General features: G+C 48.3%; 1 protein-coding gene across 1 annotated transcript; it reads left to right on the top strand.

The window, feature by feature from the left end:
• The first annotated feature begins 146 nt into the window (after nt 1–146).
• DGAT2 (diacylglycerol O-acyltransferase 2) lies at nt 147–25,623 on the top strand. Its single transcript, XM_009321955.1, has 9 exons — nt 147–180; nt 1,126–1,208; nt 8,308–8,467; nt 10,373–10,480; nt 11,354–11,424; nt 18,310–18,514; nt 21,830–22,004; nt 23,176–23,378; nt 24,200–25,623. The coding sequence occupies exons 1-9, from the start codon at nt 147–149 to the stop codon at nt 24,352–24,354; spliced, it is 1,194 nt and encodes a 397-aa protein (XP_009320230.1). The 3' UTR covers nt 24,355–25,623.
• The last annotated feature ends 1,059 nt before the right edge of the window (nt 25,624–26,682 follow it).

Here is a 26,682-nt window from a genome sequence, read left to right as displayed (position 1 = left end):
GGGAGCAGCATCCCGGCGGTACAAGGTGCAGGGTGGGGTGGAAGCAGCACCGAAACGCTCAGCTTCATTTATTACGTTCCCCTTTTTCTTCCTGCCTGCAGGAGTGATTGTTTAAGAGGGGGAAGGACGGGGAAAAGCAATACGCAATGGCGGGGAGGCTGGCCGCAGCTTTTCTCAGGGGTGAGGATTAGAGCTCTCCGTGCAAGGTTTTGCTTTTTAGCGAGCTTGGAGGGTCCGGCTGCTTTCCTGAAGCTGTTGCAAACGGCTCTGGTTTGTCTAAGAAAGTTTGCACCCTGGCAAAATGGGGGTGGGGGTGGCATTTGCTTAAAAATGAGCCTTCCCCTCCCCCCCACCACTCCCCCTCTTGTGATGGTAGGAAGGAAAGTATAATAGTTTTATTAACACTGCGTGACTGGTAAAATTCACTGTTTGCAGCCCTGTTTTGTAATATTGCGTTTCCCCCCACCTCCATCAACAGGGGAAGGAAAAAAAGCATTGCTATTTATTGTTGCTTCGTAATGGGAAGCTGAAGATTCAGTGCGAAAGCAAGGTTTTATGTTAGGAAGTACAGCAAAGAGTTTGCTTTTACAACCTTCTGCGCTGGTAAGTCACTTCCTCGGCGAGAGGAGCAGGTTGGGTGTCTGTGGCTGACACCCATCATGGGCAGAGCTGCTGCAGACACTGAAAGCTTCCTGCTGCAGGCTGAAACATGTAGGTTAAAGATGTTGGAGAGACAATATGGGAAATCCCAAACTGCAAGCTCCCTTGCGTGCTTGTAAAACCCGCTCTAGGGATCTCGCAGGAATAAATTCAACAAGTCTAAATATTTGCTTGGTAGAGCCTTCCTGCAAGGGTGCTTGTCTAGAGAAGTGTCAGGACTTGCGAACAGTAGGGGTTTGGCAGGAAAATGCACTTGGACCACAATTTACCCTGTGCCTTGTGGAGGGTCCTTGAGTGATCGCTCTGTCTGTGTTGCAAAAGGCCTTCTGCCCTGAAAAAGCAAACTGATAATTCCTCCTGGGATGAAGCGACCTGTGAAATGGCTTGTTGATTAAGCAAATCTTTAGCAGAGCTAAGAGGACCTGAACCTGGTGAATTAACCCCTAAGCTCTTGCTTTCGCACAGTGTCCTGCCCAGTCCTGCATGTAGAGCTGCTGGTGCTCATCTCTGTCAGAAAGATGTGGCACCTGCCGATACTGGATGGATCTGTAGGATCGGTTGTGAACCAATTGGGGAAGAGATCTGCGTGCGTTTCCCATGCTCAGCTCTGGTCCTTAAAGTAAATTAGCTTGTTTGTACAACTAGCAAGATGCCAAGCGATGTTTTGAGTTGAGAGAGGTCATTTAAATTAACAGCATGTGAACTATTAAATTGAGAGTTAACTGTAAGCCAAGTACAGAGAATAAATCATTCAGGAGACCTATAAAATATGTAGGGCTGACCCGAGACCTCAGTGGCCACCTTGTTGGTGCTGGCATGTTAATAATGGATCTAGGACACGTGCATAATTCAAAATGGAGTGTGGTTTAGGGACAGTGATTGGCCTCATCTCTAGATAATCCTGCTTAGCGATGGAAAGCTGTCTTAACTCTCCTCAGGTCAGTTTTCCTCTGAGGCACCTCGTGGGGGTCCTGCAGTGATATTTGTGCTTCCTTACTCATTTCTTCATGTGCTTCTGCCCAGGGAGACGGGAGATGTTGCCTTGGCGACTGCAGCATCCACCAACGCAACCCCTTGCCAGTTCCGTAGCCTGTCACGGGTAACAAAATGCAGGACCAGCTTCAGAGCCTGCCTGTTCAAGGCAAAAGCCGGGTGCCTGCCAGAGGAGCTCCGACTTGGTCTGGGCTTTGGGGATGATGGCGTGGGACCCTGCAGATCAAAGATGGGCAGAGGCGATGTGGTGCAGCGGGTCATGCACGGGACCTCACGTGCTGCTTGGTCATGTTAGATAACTTCCCCCACTACATGGGATATTTAGAACAAACCCACTAGACTTTTCTAGAGGGTCCACAGTCTTTGCCTGTGCAAAGGGCTGACTGTTGTGGGGTGAGGGTCTGAATGGCTCATACTGTCCTTTAGTCTCCAGTCGTCTTGTTTGCCTGGCGTCTGGCTTTGTCCCAGTGCATGTGAATTTGGCTGAATTTGGCTGAAAGTCTGATCCTATTTGAAAACAAGAAAGAAAAAAAAAAGGTGCAGGCATCTGCCTCTCTATCCATCCCTGTGCGTATGCAGGGGAACTTTCTTGGACACCAACCCAGTATTGCAAAAATCAGAGCAGACCTTGGACCAATGCCTAGGATGGGATGATGCTGTGAGACACTTTGGTTGGGTAGGAGGGGTTGTTGTCTCTTCATCTTGACCTGACCCGCTTCGGCTATAGGCTGTCCAGGCGCTCTCCTCCTTGTGTTTGGCAGAGCAGCAAGGAGGTGCTCCACGCTCCTGCGGAAGGATGCTGGTGTGGCCAGAGCATTTAAGGGCTGTCCTTTGAAGTCTCTTTTCTCATCTCGTTTCATCTTACAGAAGCTACTTCTCTCCTTTGTTTTGGCTGGACTGTGGTGAAAAGCTTTAGGCAATATCGAACTTCCGCAACGTGCGACAAAACTGTAGAATAGTTTGGGGTGAGGAAGATGATTTCACTCGGCTTTACCTTGGAGTTAATATTATGCTGCAGCTGAGGTTTGGCAGACCTCACTTCTGCTTTGCGGGGGACCTGGGGGCTCCCGTGTTGGGAGTACGGCATCACTGCTAGCTGTGTTGTAGTGTCTCCTCTTGACAAAACTGCCTGGGAGGTGTGGTCTGGACTTGCTTATGACTGAGCCCTTCTTTTAGAGCTCCTACACTCCTCCCCTGGGCACACCGATGAGATATAGTAAGATGGTTCCCCTAGAACTATTAAGTCTTGCTGACTTAAATCTAAAATTGTTGACTGGTCAAGGACGGCTGGGTCTACCCTCATGGTTACCTCTCTTTAACCCACATACAGCTGTGACTGTTGAGACCGAAGGCCAAGTTCAGTGCTGCGAGTAAATGCAGATCTACCGCAAGATAAATGTCATAACAAATTTGTTTATTTGCTAAGCAGAATCCCAGCTCCTTTCTAAGGGGGCTGAAATAAATGTTGTTGTCCCACGTCCCTGTTAACTATGTTGTTGACCTCCAGTCATAGGCATTCTTTACTGCAGATAAGACGGGATTATTAGGTAGTCTCCTGGGGCATGAGCAACCTGCTATACAGCTGTGTACGGGGCAGGATAACTATACCCCACGCTGGTAATTAGTTATTCTCTAACAAATGATCCGCTGTCTAGTACCACTAACAACAAAGCTGGAAGTGGAGAGAGCTTGTGCACTCCAGCTGGGGCATGTGAGTAAAGCTAGGCACAGGATAACTTGGGTTGCTCAAGGGGTTTTACAGATGTCACATTTAATGTAGCAGCTTGCCGTGCGGACTCCTGCTCTTGGATGGGAGGCTGGGTCCTCACAAGTATCCTAGTATTGGTCTGTTTAATCTAGTTTCGTTATGCCGCCAGCGTCAGCTTCTCTGCCAAATACGTAGCTCAAAAGGTCCATTTGCACCTTATGCTTTGGAGGGGCTTAGCTATACTACATCTAATTCGGTTTTCATCTAAATAAGCTGCGTGATGCAGTATAATTCTTGGCCAAGAATTAATACGCTAATTGTCTCGAAAAGGTAGCGGATGAAGCTTGGCTTTAACAAGCTTTCAGTGTATTTTTAACTGTCTGTAACACTTGTGCTTCCTCTCAGCTAATTTATTTGACTGCTTTTTAATTAAGTGCTGCGGATTGGGTTTTCTGGTGTCCAAATGTGAAGTCCCGTTTCCTTCCTCTTCTGGGACCTTTGGGTCTGCCTCCCTGCCTAGGTAAATCATGGTGTTTGAGCACTTTATCTGAAATTAACTGTGCTGGAAGCGCACCAGATGCTGTCCCTAGCTGAGTCTGTGTTGCAGGCATGAGTCAGATGCTTGGTCAAACCCTTCATTGATCACAGGATCTCCTCGGTAGCATCTCTTGCGCTTGACTCTGATGGCTGCTGGAATTAAAATAGTGTACTAAGCCCATCACCGGTTGGGGGACAGCTGGCTAATGTCACTGAGCTTCCTTGGAAGGCTGCAGATGGCCGCTGTCACTGAGCAGCAGTGAGGTCTCCTGGAGAAGTCCCTCTTTGTCTTGGCGATGTTGCATCCTTGAGAGCCACGCGTGGCTTAGTGCAGGCGGTATCCCTGCATCAATACTCCAGGGCATGAGCTGCAGTGTAAGCTGAGGGGCTCAGGATCTCATCTGAGACCAGGAAAGCTGTCGCTAAGATCTCTACTGTGTAGACATGGGTTGCGAAGGCTGTGACCCCAAACAGCCAGGCTGTCCAGTTCTGGAACAGGTGCCCCGGAAAACCGAGCAACTGGAAAACACTCCAGGGGCTGCGCTGGGTGGCCAGCACGTGACAAGCAACTGTCTTCAGCAGTAGAAGGAGGTCTGTGTTTCTCCAGGATTCAAAATATTTCGTTGAGAAAAGACTGATACAAGTGGGTACCAAAGGCTGGGGTGTGCAGTATCCTTCGCCTCAAAGTTTATAGGTATGTCTAATGGGCCTTATTAAACTTGGCTATTAGGCTAACGTATTCCCTGAAAGTTAGAGAAATTGCCTTTCCTATGCTTAATTCTCCTTTGGGTTTTTAATACGTGAAGGATGCTTGGTGTGGGCCCTTAAAAGGAAGGGTTTTCTTTAAAGAACTGAACCCAGTATCAGTGTCGGGTTATTCTGTTGTGGCTGAGTCCCCCCAAAAAAGCATTTCTGTTGACTTGTCAAAGCCCTTCTGCTCTGTCACCAGTAACTGGCCTGGTTCTCCAGAGCATGGAGGGTCTTCCCAAAAATGCCTCCTGGCTACTACAGCTGAAGGAGAAAGGAGGCAAGGCTTGCATGGAGGGTTGAATAGTCTGACGTGATGAACAGCAAGCTCAGGACTGGCTGGAAATAGCTGTCTCTGCACTAAAATCTGTAATTGCCCAGCCTGCAGTTGATGCTCTGGCTCTGTCTGGAGTGTGCAGGTTGTTGGTGCAAAGGTAAGACCATGCACGGGCAGATGCACTTGCCAGGTGACACCTCTGCCCTTTCCCACAGTCCTTTCCATTGCCACCGGACTTCTTTTGTGTCCTTAACTGGGAATTAAATGTTAAGATTATTCAGCCTGTGGCAACTACTGGCTTTTCGGGTGTTGGGGATCTTGATCGCTGTGAAGGATGTTTTTGCTTTCAGCAAATAACTGACCCAGGACACCACTTGTCCAAGGGCAGGTGCTCAGCTGCCTGCTCAGAGCTGCCTGCCAAACCTGGGCCCGCGCTCTGTCTGCAAGAGTTGAACGTTGCCACAAAAAAAGCTTAAAGCAGTTCGGGAAACAAGTTGACAGGTTGACTCATGCTACCCAATACTGGTCTATTTACAGGGCTAGCAATGCCTACGATTTGTTAAAGCATCTAGAAAATGCTGAAGTACAAATTCTCATCTGGAGGGTTAAACAGTTGTTCTCTTTGGGGAAGAGGTTGGGGATTTAGCTGATCCAAGGCTGGAGTGTTGGATTCATCAATCCAAAGATGTTTTTCTAGTGTAACTACAGGTGCTGGAAGGATAAATTACATGGGGCTGGACTTCTATTATGGATCACAAATAATCTCTAAGACTTTTGGCTTATTTTGAGGGCATAGAGATACGGCCAGTGACACCACTATTGCTAAAAGCTTCCTTTAAACTAGTATCTAGCAGTTCTCAGGCCACATGAGGTCTGTCCACGTGCAATTTTGTAAACCAGGTTTTTGGGACAGCAAGTTCCTAGAGCTGCAGTAGAGGCTGCCCCTAGGCTGTGGCCCCGGAAGGACGGACTTCTCTTACCCTTGGTCAGGTGATTCAGAGGCTTTAAAAAATGGGGTGGAGTTTATCACTCACTCCAAATTCGGGCATTTACTGTCAAATGTGAAGAGCTGCAGCACGGGATTTCTGACTCTTCCTGCTTAGGTACTCCAGTGTTGCAAATCAGTGGTGGTTTAACTCATCAGCATGTTGCCCTGTCTCATCTCAGAAACTGGAGAGATGCTTACAGTATTAAGAGTGAATTCAGCAAGTACTATGTTATCCTGTAAAGACCTGCCTTCAACTTGAGCTGCTGCTTCACACTGGATTAGGGCTGTAGGTTTCAGTTTACCGGCAGTTGCAGTGACATAGAATCACAGAATGGTTTGGGTTGGAAGGGACCTGTAAAGCTCATCGAGTCCAACCCCCCTGCCGTGGGCAGGGACATCTTCAACTAGATCAGGTTGCTCAGAGCCCTGTCCAACCTGACCTGGAATGTTTCCAGGGATGGGGCATCCACCACCTCTCTGGGCAACCTGGGCCAGTGCTTCACCACCCTCAGCGTAAAACATTTCTTCCTTAGATCTAGTCTAAATCTACCCCCCTTTAGTTTAAAGCCATTCCCCCTTGTCCTGTCACAACAGGCCCTGCTAAAAAGTCTGTCCCCATCTTTTTTATCAGCCCCCTTTAAGTACTGACAGGCTGCAATAAGGTCTCCCCGGAGCCTTCTCTTCTCTAGGCTGAACAACCCCAACTCTCTCAGCCTTTCTCCATAGCAGAGCTGTTCCAGCCCCCTGATCATTTTTGTGACCCTCCTCTGGACCCGCTCCAACAGGTCCGTGTCTTTCTCATGCTGAGGACCCCAGAGCTGGACGCAGTGCTCCAGGGGGGTCTCACCAGAGCAGAGCAGAGGGGCAGAATCCCCTCCCTCGACCTGCTGGCCACGCTGCTTTGGATGGGCTGTGATCTATCATGATCTATCCTTGACCAAAACTTGTTCTGCTTGGAGTAGTTAATGCCCAACCCATTGCGAGGATTGTTCATTCAACATAGACTAAGCAGAGCCAAGGGTCTAGGCTGGGTGGGCTGGCTCTAGATTTAGGCTGCAGGGTCTGGTGTGGCTCCTGGCTGATGTCCTTCACTAGCAGAGATGCTCAGGAAGGCGTGTAGCTGTCAGTCCTAGGGACCATGCACCAGCTTAACATTAAATGGCATTTAAAGGGGGGCAGCAAAGAAGCTGCAAAACTAATAAACAGTTCTGCAGGTGCAGCTGCTGTGCGTTAATCCTATTGCCTAGACTATCAGCAAGGGCAAGAGCTAGTAAAGACTGCAAAGGTGCTTTGCATATTTAAAGGACGCATTAGTGAAACCTGCTTTGTGGAAACAACCAAAACTCTAGTACCTGCCTATATCTAGAGAAGAGGCTCTTCTCCATCAGATTTTCATTCGACTAAGCGTGAGCACTTGCAATGGTATCACCATTAGCAGTGTCACGCCTTGCCAGCAACAGCAAGGACTGACCTCATTCAATAATAGCTGCTTAGCAGCATCGCATCCCTTCTAATAACAGGCTGATCCTTAAACAGAAAAGGGAATATGTAAACACACCTCCCAGTTTGTTCATAGGCCAGCAGCTTGATTTGCATTTTAGCCAGTTGTTATGGTGCTTGTGAAATAAAGCAATGAAGAGAAGTGATGGAAAATGCACTTGCAAGTGCTTCTTTCTTGAGGTTGTGGAGCATATCAGCAAATGCTGCAGTGAGTGGTTCCTCATACAGAAATCAAGCCTTTCACTTCAGTATTTTACTTGGGTCTCTCCCCACTTGAATAGCTTAAGCTTCTAAGGGTGGCTTTCAACTCCTTCCTTCCTCATTTATTACTTAGAAACACTGTGGTGGTTTTCCTTACCCTTGGAGCTGTGGATCCCTGGGGTGGTGGGTTGAGGTGTTGCTCAACCAGCCCTCAGGCCGTGCTGCGTAAGGCCGGAGTGCAGAGCTTTCCTTGGACACGCACCCGGGAGCTGTGCAAGGTGACCCGGTGAAGGGTGGATGAGCAGCAGTGCAGACCGCGGCCTGGCGTGTGCTTGCCTGCGGTTGGGGACAGCTCATCTTCACCTTACGTCGAGCTCATGGGTTTCCCTGTTATCAAACACCACTTCCAGGAACCGGCAGCTTGAAGCCGGGGGGGTGTGTTAGGACCACGTGTTAATGTCCTCTGCACTTTTATGGTCAAGTGAATAGAGGCTTGCTTAGGTGGGAACTGACGTTTACCCATCAATCCCCTCCAGCATCCCCCAAACAGCTGGACGTTTGCAGATAGCAACCCTTCCCCTTCAGGGATGCTGAAACTCCATGGGAAGTATTAGCCTTTGACAAGCCTTGCTGTAAAAACAAACTGCATGAACATTGATTTAAAACCATTTCTTTGAAAGGAAAATCTTTGCTCAGTGTGCAAATGTAACTTTATTTCAATTTTTTTTTTCCTTAGGCACAGGATCGAGCATTCTTTCTGCTCTGCAGGATTTGTTCTGGCTATCTAAATCCAAAGTAGAGAAACAACTCCAGATCATCTCTGTGCTGCAATGGGTTCTCACTTTCCTTATCATGGGTAAGTAACACCTTTTGGCCAAAAGCAAAGCTTTTTTTCTTCATTCTGGAAGATGTTAATGCAAAAATGTTAATTTTACATAAGCATTAATTACTGGATGTGCACTGCAGCAGGGCAGTTCCTGGGGTGTGTGGATACTATAAAGCACACTTGCACACTTTGATATTTTGGCAATAAATGACTTTACCTGGCTCTAGAAAAACATAGGAGCTACGGAAAGACCTACTGGTGTTTAGCTCATGTCTGTGTCTCCCATACAAATAAGACCGAAGCAATTGGAAATGTCTCGCCTGACTTACTCATGGGAATGTCCACAGAGAAGAAATTTCTTAGAAGCAATTGGTAACTGATGCAATTGATTGCAACAGGAGTGCCTTCCTCTTGGCTTGCTCTCCTTCCAAGAGGTACCAGAGATGGGCAAGAAGTGTTTGTGTTACACCAGTAAAACAGCAAAGACTGTTTGTCTCTGGGTGCTTCTGTTATGTGAATCACAGAATGGCTTGGGTTGGAAGGGACCTTTAAAGGTCACCTAGTCCAACCCCCCTGCCGTGGGCAGGGACATCTTCAACTAGAGCAGGTTGCTCACAGCCCCGTCCAACCTGACCTGGAATGTCTCCAGGGATGGGGCATCCACCACCTCTCTGGGCAACCTGGGCCAGGGCTTCACCACCCTCAGCGTAAAACATTTCTTCCTTAGATCTAGTCTGAATCTACCCCCTTTAGTTTAAAGCCATTCCCCCTTGGCCTGTCGCAACAGGCCCTGCTAAAAAGTCTGTCCCCATCTTTCTTATCAGCCCCCTTTAAGTACTGACAGGCTGCAATAAGGTCTCCCCAAAGCCTTCTCTTCTCCAGGCTGAACAACCCCAACTCTCTCAGCCTTTCTCCATAGCAGAGGTGTTCCATCCCCCTGATCATTTTCGTGACCCTCCTCTGGACCTGCTCCAACAGGTCCGTGTCTTTCTCATGCTGAGGACCCCAGAGCTGGACGCAGTGCTCCAGGGGGGGTCTCACCAGAGCAGAGGAGAGGGGCAGAATCCCCTCCCTCGACCTGCTGGCCACGCTGCTTTGGATGCAGCCCAGGATACGACTGGCCTTCTGGGCTGCGAGCGCACATTGCCGGCTCATGTCCAGCTTTTCACCCACCAGTGCCCCCAAGTCCTTCTCAGCAGGGCTGCTCTCCATCCCTTCATCCCCCAGCCTGTATTGATACCGGGGGTTGCCCTGACCCAGGTGCAGGATCTTGCACTTGGCCTTGTTCAACCTCATGAGGTTCACACGGGCCCACTTCTCGAGCCCGTCCAGGTCCCTCTGGATGGCATCCCGTCCCTCTGGCGTTTGACGGGAATGTGAAGCCTCAGGCTGCTCTGCTCCATAATATTGTTGATAATTAAACTGGAGAAAGATGCTGATTTCAGTCAGTCAAGCAGGTCTCTCTGTTCCTTCCCAGTTTAGTTTGTGCTAAAACGGCAACATCATTTGTGGGTGGGACCTCTGGCACCCTGGTGGGATGGCTGGCGTAAAGCTGGTGTAATGAGTGGAAGACTTGTGTAGCTGTGGAAGAAACCCCCTTGGTGTGGGCCACAAAGAAATCTTGATGCTCATGAAGTCTTGCTCTTGCCTGGTGAGGCAGCTGCCCTACCTGGAGATATTGCAGAAGAGAGACCTGGAGAAACCATGAAGGGGGAGGTTGAGGTACTTCAAAGCAGGTAGCTTTGGAGGAAGCTGTTTCAGTCCTACATAAGGGGTTTTTAGCTAAATCCGATTTGATCGAGGATTAATGACATCAGATTGAGACTAAGACTTCAGTATAGAAGGGTCAAAAGGCAAGGGGCTCTTAATGCAAGTGTAAATGCAGACCAAAACCTGATGCAACCTTGTTTTCTTCTCTTTCTTGGACCTATCCAGGTGTTGCTTGCACTTTAATCCTCATGTACATACTGTGCACAGATTGCTGGGCGATTGCTGCTCTATATTTAGCCTGGCTGGTATTTGACTGGAATACACCAAAGAAAGGTAAATATTGCAGCATAGATCCTTGCTGTTTAAGTGTCTCTGTCCTCATATTTGGACAACAAAGCACTTCCTTATAATGGGTGACTTCCCTTCTTAGTGGGACTTGGCTGAATCACTGACCGAAAGCATTATTCAGTGAAGCACACAAATGTCAGCCCTCGGCAGAAGCAGTGACTGCAGGTTTTATTGATGCTGAGGGTAATACAAGATAACATTCACTAATATCATGCCATTGCTGGCTTTTAGCAACATATTTATAAGGCTTAGGCTCTTCCTGTAGGTCAGAAAGATCTACGTAAAGATTCGAGATCTTGCTGTCCTCTCCAGCTCTCATAAGGTTCAGATTATGGCGTGACTATTAAGATGTGGCTCCCCTTTGGAGTCAGTGTTGCTGCGAATAAAGCAGAAAACCTTATTTCAGAGAACACCCTGTAGAAACCAGCTCTGAGAACCCGCTACAGCAATGGCAAAGAGCTTTGATGGCAACTCCTTTCGCAGCCAGATTAGCGCAATTCTCCATTGCTTCAAGACCACTGAAATCATCCAGGATCTTGGCCTTTCCCAAAGGATGAATCTGAGGTTAACATCGAGCTGTTTCTAGCTTGAATTGTCCATTGCCCTACTACAACAGATTATCAAGTCGGATCCTACCCTGAATTTGTAGTCAGGCCTTAATTAGCTTGAAGTACCCTGAAGTGCTGAGCATGGATGGTTTCACCTGATCTTAGTGAAAGATGCAGGTGTCCCACTTAGAGGAATGAAATTGTTGATTCCTCTAGTGAGACAACAAGCTATCTGGAGTCCTCTAGGCTTCTTGGTGGGCACCCATGTGGAAAGAGCTTTAAAAACATGATCATTTTTTTTTCTCTTCAGGTGGAAGAAGATCTCAATGGGTGAGAAACTGGGCTATATGGAGGTACTTCAGGGATTATTTTCCAATAAGAGTAAGTAACAGTTTAACTCTATGCATTGGGACTTAACTGTTTTAGACTGACTGACTTGTAATAACTGCTGTGGAAATGATGTTGTACCTGCACTAGTCTATCCATGACACTGAACCGTAAGCAGGGTATGGCTTACTTACCATTGCCTTCTACTGTTTGGAGCAGCTGTGGTTATAAAATCTGAAATGCATCACCAGTGATGGTATCATGATTTGTAGAAGCTGCTGCTTCTGATGGTCTTATGACCGGATTTCTTGAGGCAATCTGCCCTGTAGCAGTAAGGCTCCCTGTTCATCTCTCCAACTTCTCTTCTGTGCTGCAGCAGTCCTGTGTTGTGCCGAGCCCTACCTCTGTTCCCCTCTTGTAAATCTAGCTCAGTTTTGGTCTGTTTTCCAGTTATGCCCTAGGGCAGCAGTGTATTTAGCTGCGAACTCTGTGCACCAAAAGTCCTACCACCTCACAGGGAGCAGTGAAATCAGCTCTGAAGTCTACCTGCTTTGGGGAAGGGGGGTTTCCAGCAGTGGGAATAGCTCCAGTTCTCCAGCTTTTAACTTGCGCACCTTCTGTTTGTATTTTCCCTGCTAGTTCAGATGTCTTGCAGACAGAGGACAGGGCTGCCAGTCTGCTCTGGGGACTGCAGAATTAGCTGAAGGACTTGGAAGGGAGCAGGGGCCAAATTCAGCAAGGAGGGAACTCGATCCTCTCTGGAAGGACACGCAGCTGAAAGGACTATTATGTAAGGCTGTTGGCAAGTTTTATTCAGCCTTAGCAAAAGGCAGGGAGCTTGCCATGGCTTTTGATGAGCCACCCTGCCCTAAGATAGTCCAGCCTCAGAAGGCAGTAGGGAATCCAATTCCAGTAGGAAGCCAAAGTGGCGTAGACTGGATTCCTCCTTTGCAAAGTCACTCGAACTCTCCGGGTGCCTGAACATGCTGCTGGTGAACCCTCCTGCCACATTCTTGCTGCTGTTAACAGGTAATTCTTGGCAAATGTAGGTGTACATGGAAAAATACACTACAACTGCACAGGCTGCAAGTGGGTGGTCAACCCAGGACTCGTAGCTAATGGAGAACAGAGCATGCTCTAGTGTTGAAGGGTCTCAGATAGGTTGTCCTCTAGTACCAAGTCCTCAGTACTGCAATAAACCCTGCCTTCTTGATATTGCTGAAGGCTAAAATGGGCTAGTTTCTCCTGGGGACTTGATTCAAGAGGGTCACCAGTAATGGCTGGTCCCCTTGTTTCACCTCTCCTTTCCCTGTCTTCATGGAAACATGCTCCGCACCGGCCATGTGGGTCAGATCTACTGTAGATATTAGAAGCTTGTCAAACAGGTGGTTTGTTCAAGTAGGTTTAGAGACAAGATCGGGTAGATAAACTGAACATCTCTGCTGTTCTAGGTAAATACTTGCTAGCTCCCGCAGTCCATTTGTGAGAACCCCTTACGGCTGTAATTCCTTTGTCACTGAGGGGGTAGAGCTGTGCAAGGTTTACAGAGCCCACTGGTAAATGGTACGCAAAGGGCAGCAGATGAGAGTTGACAGCTGTGGGGTAACTCCTGCACCTGCTATGGGGGAACAGCCAGCTGGCTGCGTGTTTGTTAAAAGCTGCTACAGGGATCATGGTGCTGTGAGGTGCTAGAGGTGGTTGTCTGCAGTTATGGGCATAAATGTTATCTCTTGTAAGGAGAGGTGCCAACCACCAGAACAGCTTGGGCTGGAACTTGCTAAAGAGGACGGGAACTCCTTGGATAAGCTATCTACCTGTCTCCAGTCAAGAGGGAGACTGGTCGAGAGATGGCCACTTGTTTAAATCTTCTGTCTGCAAAATTCACCTTGACTGGATCCTGAACTGTCCGTGTAAAGGCTTAGCAGAGGTCGGTTTGTCTCCCTGGCTTGTGGTTTGTTGGGGTGGTCACCTGCTGCACCTCATCCTGTGCCGTGTGTCCACTGAGCACTGCAAAGGCAGATCACAGCAGTGACAATCTCACCAGTGACACTTGTAAAGCTAAACTCAGTTTTTGCAAACTGCACCTAGAGCTGTGCTAGCTGCATGCATAGCACCATAGGTACCACCTGCATTAGGATATTAGCTCAGGTTTTACTCCTATTCCAGGCAATAAATAGGAAGCAGTTTTGCAGATTTTTTTTTTCCCCAAAATCGTAAGGCCACCTCCCCAGGATTAGGGAGCCAACTCCCAGTGTGTGACAGTTGTAGCGCTCAAGACTTTGGAGGGGAGGCCTCTTAGTATGCTGTCCTCAGTGGCTGCAGATCTGAAGGCCAGGGTTTCCTCGTACCAAGCTGGTGTGAGCTCGATCTTGAGGATGCAGGCTGGATCTGGCCAGACTGAAACGCCACCAGTATCGACCTCTGACAAAGCTGTACGTTAGAACTTGTGGATCTGCTGCATCCCTCCACAGCTCTACCTGCTGGCATCAGGCTTGCCTTATCAAGAGGAGCTGCATGAGAAGCAGGCTCTGCTCTGATATTTATGATTAGGCTTGGTCTCCACCAGCAGTGCCTCCCATCCTGAAACACCAGTAGGACTATTGTACCTGTATCTAGAGATACCAGGTCATGTTTTGTAATACCAGGTGGATTTGGGAACCAGCCTGGATCTGGTTCAATTCCTCAGCATGAGCAGAGGTTGTCCACGTTCACTGGGGCTTCATGCAGCTGCTCTGACAGTAATAAGCTATTTTAGGGCACTAGAAGCTTAAGGTTACCACTTAGTGGCTGGCCTCGCAAATAGTGCTTTAAGCTAAGAGTGCATGAAGCAGCTGAGGAAGCTTCCAGTGAGCTAAATCCTGGTGCTGAACTGCCAGGCAAGGCCTGAGCTCTTGCAGGTGTGAGCATGGTGCTGTGTGCCTGGCTGGACTCGACCCTGCTGCTCCAAAGGCAGGCAAGGTCCCAGCAGCCTCCCGAGCACATCCTCCTGATCTGAGGATGTCACGTGGGGAGTGCCACAATCTAAAGTCTTGTTTAGGTAAAGAAGCCATCACCTGAGCATGCGAGCACAGCTACTGCTTATCTCCATAGGCAATAGCACTTCAGATAGCAAGGGCTTGCAGACCTTTGGCTCACCTTTGTCAAGGAGTGAGCATTTCAGGTGTGTGCTGTGAGATGTTCTCGGTCTCCTGCTGAGATGGGAGTGTCAGCCGTGGGCCAGAGCAGGGGCTGTTGCAAGACAGTGACTTTTTTTGCAGTGTTTGTCTTGCGCTGTGTGGCTTGGCTGGCTTCCTGGAAAAGCTGCTTCTTAGTTGTTGTTGTAGATGACTTACAGAATGGAAATGGAGGCTTTTGCTTCCTATGTGTGATGTAGTGTAGTGGCAATACTGAGAGCCTAGAGGGGTCTTCAGGTCCTGGCCTGCATTGCTGGGAAGGTGAGATAATTTCTTCCATTGCGCCTCTGGGTGTGATGCTACTAATTGCAATTGTTCAGTTGTTTTGCAAGCTTATACGCTCACTCCTGCTGCTGGGATCCTGCAGGATGAGCTCTAACTTTCTGCTTTCCACATGCCTCTGTGGTCACCGTGCTGCTCAGCTTGCAGGTAGGCTGAGCACCCACCTAGACCACTCATTTTCACCCTGCTCTTTGCTGGCTCCTGGTGCTGAGCAGCAGTGTCTCTGCAGTCCCCTTTCTCCACACTTGAATGCGCTACTTACTCATTCTGTTCCTACAAATAAAATTGGCGATGCTGTTCTTTGGGCGTATCTGGCACTGAAATGTTAACGCTAGTTTTTACTATAATTGCACTGCTTTATTGCTTCTGTAGGCAGCCTTAGATCTGTTTAAAGAAGTCTCTGTTATTGCTAGAGCAGATGGGTGGACCTTTGCTCCCGCTGAAACAGGTTTGGTCTCAGACAGCAGCTGGGAAACAGGCGTGTTCGTGCAGTGGGGTGAAGGTCCAGCTTCGGGCCCAGCACTGCAATCATCCAGCTGGGATGCAGCAAGGACACGCTGCCCCTGTCTCATCATGGGAGCACCGAGGCTTCAAGGAGCTGAGGGCTGTGTGGGACTGGAGAAGACCCTGAAGGCAAAAGGAAAAACCTGTTGGAGGTTCAGAACAGAGTTGCAAAAGCGTTGTCAAATGACAGCTACAGCAATTCCTTAGGCCAACCTGATAAGGCAGCCCAGCAGCTCAGTATTTGCTTGTCAAGGGGAAAGGTGCAAGAAAACTAGTAGTGAGTGATCAGCCTCCTAAGGAAAGCTTCAGTCTTGCTTGAGACTAGAAATAAGTGATTACAGCACTTCAAAAACTCCTGCTTCTAGATTAAATGTAGGGAGACATGAAGGCTCTGCCTTTGGTGTTGGCAGGCCAGACCCTGGGCTGAGTTTATGCATTAGCAGATCTAAGACCTGCACCACTTGCAGATAAGTGCACAAACCTCTCTGATACCTGGCAGTCTTTGGTTGCCCTGGCTTGACTCGGGTGGAGGAAGACATGTTCACTTTCTGTGAACCCATCCGTTGTGGGACAACGAGTGGAGGGCAGTGGCAGCCTGCATGGCACAAACTGGGGAAAAGCACATATATATGAATACTGGGCTGACTCTCAGACCTGTAAATCCCCGTTGTGAGCATCTGATTCTCAATGAGTCTCCAGTGCTGCTCAGATATTCCCCTCCTGCCTTGCCGTGGGCGGGGTGCGCGGGTGAGTTGGTTCCCTGCATACCCCTTGCCTTGCGCCTGCACTACTTGTGCAAGTGGTGTGGGTGAGCGTGGTGGGTATCACCAACCCTATGCCTCCATAACAGGAGGTCTTGGAAAGCAAACACAGAGCGATAAGGCCGCAGCTTGGCTGGGGCTCGTGCAAGGTATGCAAGCAACGGGCTCCACTGGGAACTGGGTGTCCTTGCACGTGGTGGAGGGGCTGGAGCAGGGTGCTTGCCACGGCTGGCAGCAGGAGAACAGCATGTTTTCTGTATGAGAGCAGATGCGTGGCTCTGCCAAGCTCAGCTCACAAATGCCTCATGCTCCAGAGCGCCAAGGACAAACCCTCTGTTTCAACCGGCTTCCTTTTAAAGCAGCTATGCTTGGTGCAGGTGAAGGATGAGGCCTGGAGCCTGGAAACCACCACCCTGCTCTGACAAGAGCTCTAAGGAGGAGTGTCTGCCACTGGTCCAACCAAGCCACGTGTGCCTGTAGCCACCAAGCCTCGAGTATCTCCTACAACTGAGCAAGAGCTGACAGATGGAGGGGTGGCTTACCACATCATTGTTTTTTTTTTTCCCCCTCCAGTCTTTCCTGGAGAGTGGTTTCCAGTCTGTAGTCTGGGAGCCCTGTTTGTCCTAATTGGTCAAGGGACAGCCCTCCCACCCTGGGGAGTCAAAGCAAAGTCATCTACTAATTGGGCAAGAAAGGGAAGGGGAGAAAGGATGACTCAGTGTGACACAGGCCATGGGGCTCTACAGAGCTGCTGCAACGACAAGCATCTGCACATGCTTCCCGGAGCCCTACGTGACCTCAAAGCTAGAGGAAAGCGTGGAGAGGGGTAATCAACTTGCTTAACCCACTGCTGTGTCATGTGTGTATTGCAGCTGCTGTCTTAAATAGCACAAGTGCTGTAGACTCATCCAGGGACAGTGGTGGGAACGTGGGGAGGAGGGAATCGAATTTCTGGGCACGCTGCTTCAGTGTGTCGCAATGGCACTTCAGCTCCCTGTAGCATGATTCAACAAAACGGACTCGCTCGCTTACTGCCAAAGCACTTCTTGGCCAAGACGGCGGGGTATGTAATGCTGGTGTGACGTCTTGGAAACGTGCGCTTTTTCCTATAGGAGCTGACAGAGTGACCTTTGCATATACAGTTTGAGGGATGGGGTGCAGCTGTTTAACACCTCATGCTGAAGGTGCAACTGGGGCTTGTAGGTCATGTCCCGGTCTGAGAGCTGCTGGGGTGTTGCAGTCAGCAAAAACTCGTGCCATTGAGGCCTGAAAAATTAAAACTGATCTCTGCTTCTGTAGGGTGATGCAGCAGTCCTGTTGTATGCTTACTCCGACCGCTTGTGTACTGCCAGGGGAAGATGCTCTGATGCATGGGACACTGCTGCTACTTACAGCATCAAGAAAATCCGCTGGCAGTAGTGGTACCAGGGCATGGGTTGTGCTGTGCATGGCTAAGACAGCTTTGGAGTGTCCATGCTGTGCAAACAGATGAGTAAATGGTTGGGAATATTGCACAACCCCAACCCAATACGATCACGGTTCCTGGAGCACGTCCTGCAGAAATTGGAGCACTGCTGTGGATGGCTTGAGGTGTCTTATTGGCCCTTTGGCGTGTAGGCGAGAGCAAAACCTCTTGAAAGGAGGGATAGTTTCCAGTGTAAGCCACCCTTCTGCACATTTTCCCTCTTGGATGGCGGCCAGCAGGCATATTAAGTGCTTGGGCCTTTTTTCAGGTATTAAGCAAACTTGCTTCTGTTATGGGACACTGATTTTTATTTTTTTTTTTCTCCCTCCTCATACTGGGACGTGAGCCACTAATGTGCTGAGAGAGGGCCTGGAAGGAGGCGTAGCTGTGGCTACAGGGCCATGAAGAACTTGGTTGGTTTGGGCAAGAGGCTTGCAAGAACGCCTTTGGGAGGAGTAGAGAAACAAAGGGCACAGGCTACGGCGACCCAAATCCTATTCCTGCTTGGCTGGCAGTCGTCTTGTGTCTAAGATCAGCCTGTTTATTGGGCTCCCTCTGCTTGGGGAACTGAAGTCTAAGTGCCTGCTCTTACCGCAGCCTCTGAATCCAGGATAGCCCATACTCCAGCTCTTAGGCTGTTCTCCCTAGTGGGAAGAGAGACAAAACCTGGGGACTTTGACTTCTTTTCTTCATTTTTTTTTCTTATTACCTGAAAAGATCTGTCTTCATGTGAGCTCACTCTTTTCTTTCCTAGCTGGTTAAAACCCACAATCTGCTGACCACCAGGAATTACATTTTTGGGTACCATCCACATGGCATCATGGGCTTGGGTGCCTTTTGCAACTTCAGCACAGAGGCCACGGGCGTCAGCCAGAAGTTCCCTGGGATCCGACCATACCTTGCTACCCTGGCTGGGAACTTCAGGATGCCCATTTTGAGGGACTACTTAATGTCTGGCGGTAAGTGCAAGAGCACTTTGTTCCTCCTACTCATGCTGTTGCCTCTGAGCTGTCTTCCCCTCTTTCAAGTGAAAAGATGTGGGAGAAGCTCACGTAACTACGTCTCTGGTAGCATCACACAAACATTGCTGTCATAGTTGTCAGGAAGAAGCTGTGAATAAATGTGACTAGCTTGGGCTGCGGAGACTGCTGCTCCTCTGCATTCATCCTTAACTCAAGGATACTCTTGTCCAAAGGCATAGTAAAGATATCTGGCATCTGTAGTTGTGGGTGAGGAAGATGGAGACACGGGAGCAAGTTGTCCTAGCTATCATTAGGAGGTACCGGTAGATGAAGTCATGCTAACTGAAAATATAAAGTATTCATTAGCCTTTGAAATGTGAATACCATGGCTAGCTCTGCTCCTGGGCTCATTACCACATGAGCTGCCACGCATCTAGGTCTTACGGTGATGACAGATGCCCTCTTCACCCAACCACATTTTTAGGTTCCTGCCAGGAGTAAAGAGTCTGGGGTATTGTGTGGTTTCAGCTATTCAGAAGAGCCCCTTCCCTGAAAAGATGGGTCACAGGGAATAGGCAGTGATATAAGTTTGCTGAATGACATTAATAGGTCTGTTCTAATGGATTCCAGTATTTTAATGATGGAGGGCTTGTAGGTTATGACTGGGCAGAGGAAGCAGTGTTGACAGCCTCGAGAAACAGTATTTTTGCACGGCCTGAGCTTCCTTTTCAGGGTGAGGATGCCCGTTGGTTAGGTAGAGATGAGGGAGTAATGTTTAAAGACCATGAATTGGACAGTCCAGTACCCTGTTTGCTGTTCCTGGCACAGATTCACCAATAAATGACTTTAAAACAGGTATCAATATAGTATTTTGGCTGAATCTTGACTCATGGCTGGGGAGGATAGGAGTAGCTGTACTTGGCTCTGACTCGCTAGGTTTGACTGTTTCCAAGATTACTGCCTTAATTTGGTGAGCGAGAGGAAAACTTAACTGGATCCAGTGCAGAAAAGGGGTTTGTCCCTGCCTAGGAAGGGCAGTATTTCAAGCTGGTTTCTGTCTTCTTGCACCAGATGGAAGTTGCTGTGTGGAGTCCATAATTCCCATAATTTGGGAATTCCACAAGACAGCAGTACACGAGAAGTTGGGATCGGTTTTCCAGTCTATCGTGTCTGTAAACTTAGTTCATGTGTTGCTTAAGTGCACCAGCCTCCCATCAGAGGCTGATGCACGCAGCATCAGCCTCTCTATATTTTAAAAAAACATGTTCAGTCTGCTCAAGATGACTGGTAGATAAATCTTGGAGCCAGCCAGAGCTGCTTCCCTCTTTTTGGAAGGAAGGTGGGAGTAGACGTTAGCAAGGTCATTGCTGAAGGGCTGGCTTGGCTATCCCTGAGCATTACAGGTAAATCAGTGGGAAGTTCTGCTTCCTCTGTACTTAGGATTTAAGCAAGACTATAGGTGTGAGCTCTCGGACAAAGTTAACTTTCTGAAAGCCATAATTTGTCTTCACTTTCCTATAGTGGAACTTAAGGTATCACTGCAAAGGCTTTAACATCACTTGGAATGACGCCCCCTGATAGTTCCCTCAATCCTTTGTTTTGTGGATGAACCATTTCAAGTGAAATCCTAACAAATATTACTGTACCAGTACACATACTTAGTTGGTTTAGAACCAACTGTTGCATATAACAATGTTTCATAGCCGACTAGAGACTAGAGCTACAGCAGGGATCCTCTAAGGCATGAGGAGATGGCCAGAAAATCCTATATACTGTGTAAATGTGCTAAAGAACACAACTCAGCGATTGCCACTTGTCTGCATGTCTTGTTGCATTTTCTGGAGGAAGGATTTCAGTGCTGTGGGCAGTAGTAATCTTCTGCTAACAAGTGTTAAATGGCTGAACATGAATCTGTGCTGCCCTCTTAGCCAGGGCTGTGTAGTCATAGTGAGTGAGCCTTGGTGTGGAGAATGGGAGAAGCACGAAGGCTTCTGTCTGTCCTACGGAGCAGCAAGCATAGCCTGAGCCTTTCAAAGGAAACACGGTCAGGGAGAGACATAGCTGTGCTGAAAGAAATGAGTTTTTCATCTTCAAATCCAGCTGATCTGTCTCAAGTGAGGTCTGCTCCCCTGTGGTCTGGAGCTGGGATAAGGTGGTGACCTTGATGCCCGCTTGCAGACTTGCCCTGTATAATCCTGTGGGACCCATTCATCATTTAGTTCTTGGTTTAAGTGAGGACTACCATGAGATGTGCAGAATCAGCTTCTAAAATTAAATTGTGTAATACTGCCCTTCCTAGTGCAATGACCTTAAATACCCAGCACAGCTCAGACGTGTGGATGGGAATGTAAATGATGGCATCTCACTTCTCGGCTTATCCTGGCCAAAAATGTGAGGTGTGAGCAAGCTCCAACAATAACTGTAGGATAAAAGCATGAGTTTCAGGAGCAGAGGATCAAACTTCTTTGCATTTTTTAGAGCAATAGAGTAGAAATTAAAAGGTGCCTCTTTCATTGAGCTGAATGGTAAGATCCCTGGAGTGGGGCCTGATGCTTTAGAGCAGGGATTGCTTTGTAAAGCTGGAGTGCTGTGACTGGTAGTACAGTCCTGCCCCTTCCAGTGCGGGGTAGAGAGAAAGACCTTCCCAGACACTCATCTCAGAGTATGGACTTACCTAAGCACTCTGTCCCATACATCTATTCCTTCCCAGGAGAGCAAAGGATTGCACTCTCACCATGCAAGAGCTTGAGACGTTAGTTCAGAAAAACTATTTTTTTAAATTAATCCATAATAGATCTGCTTCTGGAAGGCTTGCCGATTTATTCAGTTTTCAGCACTAAACTAGCCTTCTAAAGGAAGACCTATTCCACTACCTGGTTTTGCTGAGGAATTGGTCAAATTTAGACTCTCATGCATCAAAATAACACAATTGCTTTGCTTCTCCCCTAAGGATAAACCATCTCCTACTGCAACCTTTACTTGGAGGGAGGATGTCTTAAACAATTGCCTTTGGCACCACTAAGAACAGAAGAAAATCCTTGCTGAAGTCTTTCGTGTTAAGGCAACTTTTTGAGAGATGGTGTTGGTGGAATTTGTCTGTGACCAAGTCTAGTGCTGTCCAGGTCTATTACGTGCTTGTTTAGCTGAGGAACGGGTTGCCTGATAAGATACCCAACCCTCTATGACCACAGGGAAGTTGGACAACTCACCTTGCAATCAAGGCACAAACTTTTTGCTACAAGTATGGCTGGTGTCTTCAGGATCATCTTAGACTTGCAGCTTGATGCTTATGTCTGTCTCTTGGATATGCAGGTATATGTCCTGTGAACCGTGACAGCATAGACTACATCTTGTCCAAGAACGGCAGTGGCAATGCCATCATCATCGTGGTCGGAGGGGCAGCGGAGTCCCTGAACTGCACCCCAGGGAAGAACTCTGTGACACTGAAAAACCGGAAAGGATTTGTGAAACTGGCTCTACGGCACGGGTAAGAGGTGACCTCAATGCTAGAGCAGTACTGCTAGCATATGAAAGGTGCTCTTATCCCCTGAAGCAGCTGATGTCTTGGATGGATTCTCCTTTCTGCCGTCTTGCTGCGTTGTGTGGATGTATGCCCAGAGCATCAGACACATGAGCCTGTCCTCTGGCTTCTAGGGATCACTTCAGGGAAGTGATGGTGCCCCTGTACTCGGCACTGGTGAGGCCGCCCCTCGAATACTGTGTTCAGTTTTGGGCCCCTCACTACAAGAAGGACATCGAGGTGCTGGAGCGTGTCCAGAGAAGGGCAACGAGGCTGGTGAGGGGTCTGGAGAACAAGTCTGCTGAGGAGCGGCTGAGGGAGCTGGGGTTGTTTAGCCTGGAGAAAAGGAGGCTGAGGGGAGACCTCATCGCTCTCTACAACCACCTGAAAGGAGGTTGTAGCGAGGTGGGGGTCGGTCTCTTCTCCCAAGTAACAAGCGATAGGACAAGAGGAAACGGCCTCAAGTTGTGCCAGGGGAGGTTTAGATTGGACGTGAGGAAAAATGTCTTTACTGAAAGAGTGGTTAAAGATTGGAACAGGCTGCCCAGGGAAGTGGTTGAGTCCCCATCCCTGGAGGTATTTAAAAGACATGTAGATGAGGTGCTGAGGGACATGGTTTAGTGGGCATGGTGGTGTTGGGTTGGCGGTTGGACTTGATGATCTTATAGAATCATTAAGGTTGGAAAAGACCTCTGATTCTGCCCCTGAAGCAGGGGACAGGCGTAGGAAGATGCCTAGACCAGCAGGAGGCTTCCAGGACAAGGAGAGGCAGGTGTCAGTAACCTGCATGGGGCGTCACCTATGCAGCCCCTGTGATCTCCAGGGATCCCATGTTTCCGAAATGGGATGCCCATCAAAAATCAGAGATGAGAATATATGGAAGCATATTCAATGCCTGACTGGGTAGTGTTTCATGGGCCCATTGCCAGTATAATTCTCTGGCATGCCTTGAAAAGTATATCTACTATATCATGTCAAGTCTGGCTGACTTATGTCAGTGCCTTGCGCTGCAAACAAAGCTCTGGCCAATAAAATCTGCAAATGTGAAGCCTGAAAGAGTACATGGCAGTAGGTGTGGTGCTGTGGTATTGACTGCAGACCAGGGGTGCAGGGTCCTAACATCTTTCCCTCTTTCTAGTGCGGACTTGGTTCCTGTCTACTCCTTTGGGGAGAATGAAGTGTACAAGCAGGTGATCTTCGAGGAGGGTTCCTGGGGAAGATGGGTTCAGAAGAAGTTTCAGAAGCACATTGGCTTCGCTCCATGCATCTTTCATGGCCGTGGCCTCTTCTCCTCCAACACCTGGGGGTTGTTACCTTACTCCAAGCCCATCACTACTGTTGGTAAGGCCTTAGTATAAACATGCTAGGTGCTTCACTAGGTAGTAGCATACTTGAATCTATGCCATACCCCTACTCTAGCTTGGTCTTGGTCTCTTGGCCATAAAACTCTTTTCCCTTCTATATAAAACCTTCCAGGACAGCTGAGAATGAGCTAGAATAGTTTCCATGGGCTACAAGCCTCCCATCATGCTCTACTGCCAGCCAGTTTTGCAAGTGAGCTCTATTGAGAGGAAAAAAAGCTGTAGCTGCTGCCTTCTCTGGTCTTAGATGGCTAAAGTTGGAAGCAGCCTGCCCCCCCCCACTCCTAGGACTGGCAGTGCGATGCTGTCTGATAGCTGAATCTTAAAGCCAACCCTAAAATTAGCCTTTGAGTCTTCCAACCCAAAGCAGCGCGGCTTTGAGGGAGAGAAAAAAGTGCTTCTTTGCTTTTGCAGTGTGTATAGGGGAATAGACAAGGACTGCAGCTTTTAGTCTTGATTTTGTTAGTTGAGGAGGGATTTACCCCTCCGCTGTAAACAGAAGCAAGTGGGACTTTCCAACCACCTTGCACAGTAGAGGCTCTGCACTGCTGGCATTTGTGTGGCTAAAATGGATCTGGGTATCACTGCAGATGTGATGAGGGTCCTGGTGGTGGGACAGCTGTGCATGCCTCAGACCTTAGCAAAACTGGGAGGAATCGGGCAAACCTCTGCTATAATGGCAAGCTGTGCTATGCCAGGGTGGACATGCCGAACTACCACAGTTGTGGCCATGGAGGACAAATCTCCAGGCTGTACAGGAGCATTCAACCTAACATGTGGATCTTTCCCTCTTTTTATCAGTTGGGGAGCCCATCACCATCCCCAAAATCGATAACCCGTCCCAGAGGGAAGTGGACTTCTACCACAGCATATATGTGGACTCCCTGATCAAACTCTTTGACAAGTATAAGAGCAAATTCGGCCTGCCAGAGACTGAGGTCTTGGAAGTCAACTGAAGGGACTGGCTCAGCAGCACCTCCTTCTCTCAGAATCAACACATCTTCTCCAGCAGTCCAAGCTGTCATCGTGTACTTGAAAGCATGTGTGGGTGTATGTGTCTTTCAAAGAAAGTGTTTAAAGTGTTGCTAGACCACTTTTAAAAATAAAAAAAAGGCTTTACATTGGATAAATCCCATTACAAACATCCTTCTATCCAAAAAAGCACAACTCCCCATTGCTGCGAGGATTTGGATGGGGGAAATGATTGCCTTTGTAATCTGCTATATAATGGTGTTGGATTGACAGCGATGGATTAGAAGCATTCCTACAGCTACTGTACCCACTAGCACAAGCTATTTTGGGAGAGTAGGATCCATCTGGTTTTCAGTCAGAAAAGCAGCAGGTTGATTTGACTGGGATGGCAGTATTACAGGAGTGTTGCACAAGAGGCATGTTGAGACATGCTTATGTAGCAGAAGGGCATTTCTGCTTTGGAAAAACCCTTTCTGAAAGGACAAGCAGGCTGCCAAATCCCCTGGTGTGGCTCCTACTGCATGCAGCGCGGGAAACGAAGGGCTGTGAGTCTGGTGGACCTGGATCCATACAGTGTGGTGGATACTTTGGTGGCTGTAACTTCACCGCTTGTATTCTGAATGTCATTTTAGAAGCAGGTCTGTCCCAGGTGCTGCTTGCACAGAGGCACGTAGCTGGAAATATGGGACTCCTTCATAGCCACAAAACTCCAAGGACAAGTTCTAGGAGCGGTGGGATGGTGCAATCATGTGGCCCCGGTGTTGCAGACCCTTAGGGTAGCCTGTAGGGGTAAATGCAGTGGGACTATTCATGGAAGTGTTCTGGATCCCAAAAGCATTTGGGGAAAGCTAGGAGTAACTTCTGCCCAAAGATGGCTTTTAAATATTCTGTCCAGTGAATGTAAAGGAGTAGCCTTTTCGCGCGTAGGATCTAAAGTGAGTGACTCTTTAAAGTGTTTATAAAATGTTTACGTGGATGTTAACACTGCTTGTAGTGAGATTTCTTCAGAGTACAACGTGTTTATACATATAAACCTGAAACATTGCACTACTTGCATGTCTGACCTGCCTTTTCAATGGTTGAGTGTATTTTGAGCTCCAAAATGTGCCTTTCTTCCACGCAAGAGGACGGTACTTCACATTCCTGGAATCTTGCCTCTAAAGACAAACGTTCATCTGTCATATTTGATAGACTATTGTATTACAGAGTATCAATTTTTGTACAAATTTCTAGAAATAAACTTGGGCAAAAATAGTGGGTTGCTTTGGTCTCTTTGGTGTTGCAGTGGCACGTGGCTGGGTTCATGTTACAGCAATTGTTTGTGCGATTGCAGCTGCGCCTTGGCTTTTATGGGGAAAAAACCTGGTCTGTCTGGTCAAAAGCAGACGCACGCTAATCCGTGTCTCTGCATGGGACACCCAGGATAGGGTAAGCAAATCTTTGCGGTTTTAGGGTGGAGTTTTGCCTGTTGGTGTATAAGGAGCTAAGGCGGCCTACACCCATGGACCTCCTTTACTGAGCAGATTCAGGAAGTTCATGTCCTATTGCTCCTTTCAGCAAATGACTTTGGGTTTTGTTCCTGCCTAGCACTCAAAGAGCTGGACTGCATCCCTGGTCCTCAGCTGAGGAAATCCTTCCGGCTCCTGTCGGAGCCCCCTAGCCTTCCACCTCTGGAGGTGCAAAGTGCTCCAGAAATAGCACACACTGCAGTAAAGTTCACATGGGCTCTTTTCGTAACAAGTAAGGGTTTAACCTGTTGTCTGTTGGGCTGGGGCTGGCCTATGAGCCGTGGAAGTGGTCCATCAGTGCTGGCTGACTTCAACAGGCTGACACTGCTGCCCTTTCAGTCTGCCCTTCAAGGTGAAAGCTAAACTTCCTCTTTCCCCTTCTCAGGCTTGGGCAATGGACTTTGGAAGCCTCCTGCTCTAGAAGATAAACGTGGTGTGTTGCTAACCTCCCTTTCTCACCCCTAGTAAAATTGATTTGGTCCTCGTGTTCTCTGCTAGCAAATATCTAAGGCTGGGTTTCCAGTGACTTGGCTGGAAATGCACAGCAAGGAAAGCCATGAACGCTCTGTTCTAAAGCCTTGGCACAAACTGGAGGAGGTCAGTTCTTACAGAACTTTTTCCAAGCAATGTGTTCCATTATTGAGTTTTATATCAAAGCACAGCTGCTGCTTGCAAATCCTCCTAAAGCAGATGAGCAAGGGAGCTATTCCAAATTAAGGATCCGCTCCTGCAAAGGGCTGCACTAATAAATGTCCTGCAGTTGTCCATACTGCAAGGTGGGACCAGCTCTGCCCAAAACTCTTG

Source organism: Pygoscelis adeliae, unplaced genomic scaffold, assembly GCF_000699105.1.
Source record: "Pygoscelis adeliae isolate BGI_AS28 unplaced genomic scaffold, ASM69910v1 Scaffold263, whole genome shotgun sequence".
Lineage (NCBI taxonomy): Eukaryota > Metazoa > Chordata > Aves > Sphenisciformes > Spheniscidae > Pygoscelis > Pygoscelis adeliae.
Note: the sequence above shows the minus strand (reverse complement) of the source record. Positions and strands in the feature narration are given on the sequence as shown.

Bases quoted from the DNA above. Each gene is read 5' to 3' on its own strand.
- DGAT2 (XM_009321955.1), top strand. From the start codon at position 147: ATGGCGGGGAGGCTGGCCGCAGCTTTTCTCAGGG. The intron at 181-1,125 runs GTGAGGATTAGA...GCTTTCGCACAG, and splicing joins GGCCGCAGCTTTTCTCAGGG to TGTCCTGCCCAGTCCTGCAT. The intron at 23,379-24,199 runs GTAAGGCCTTAG...TCTTTTTATCAG, and splicing joins CAAGCCCATCACTACTGTTG to TTGGGGAGCCCATCACCATC.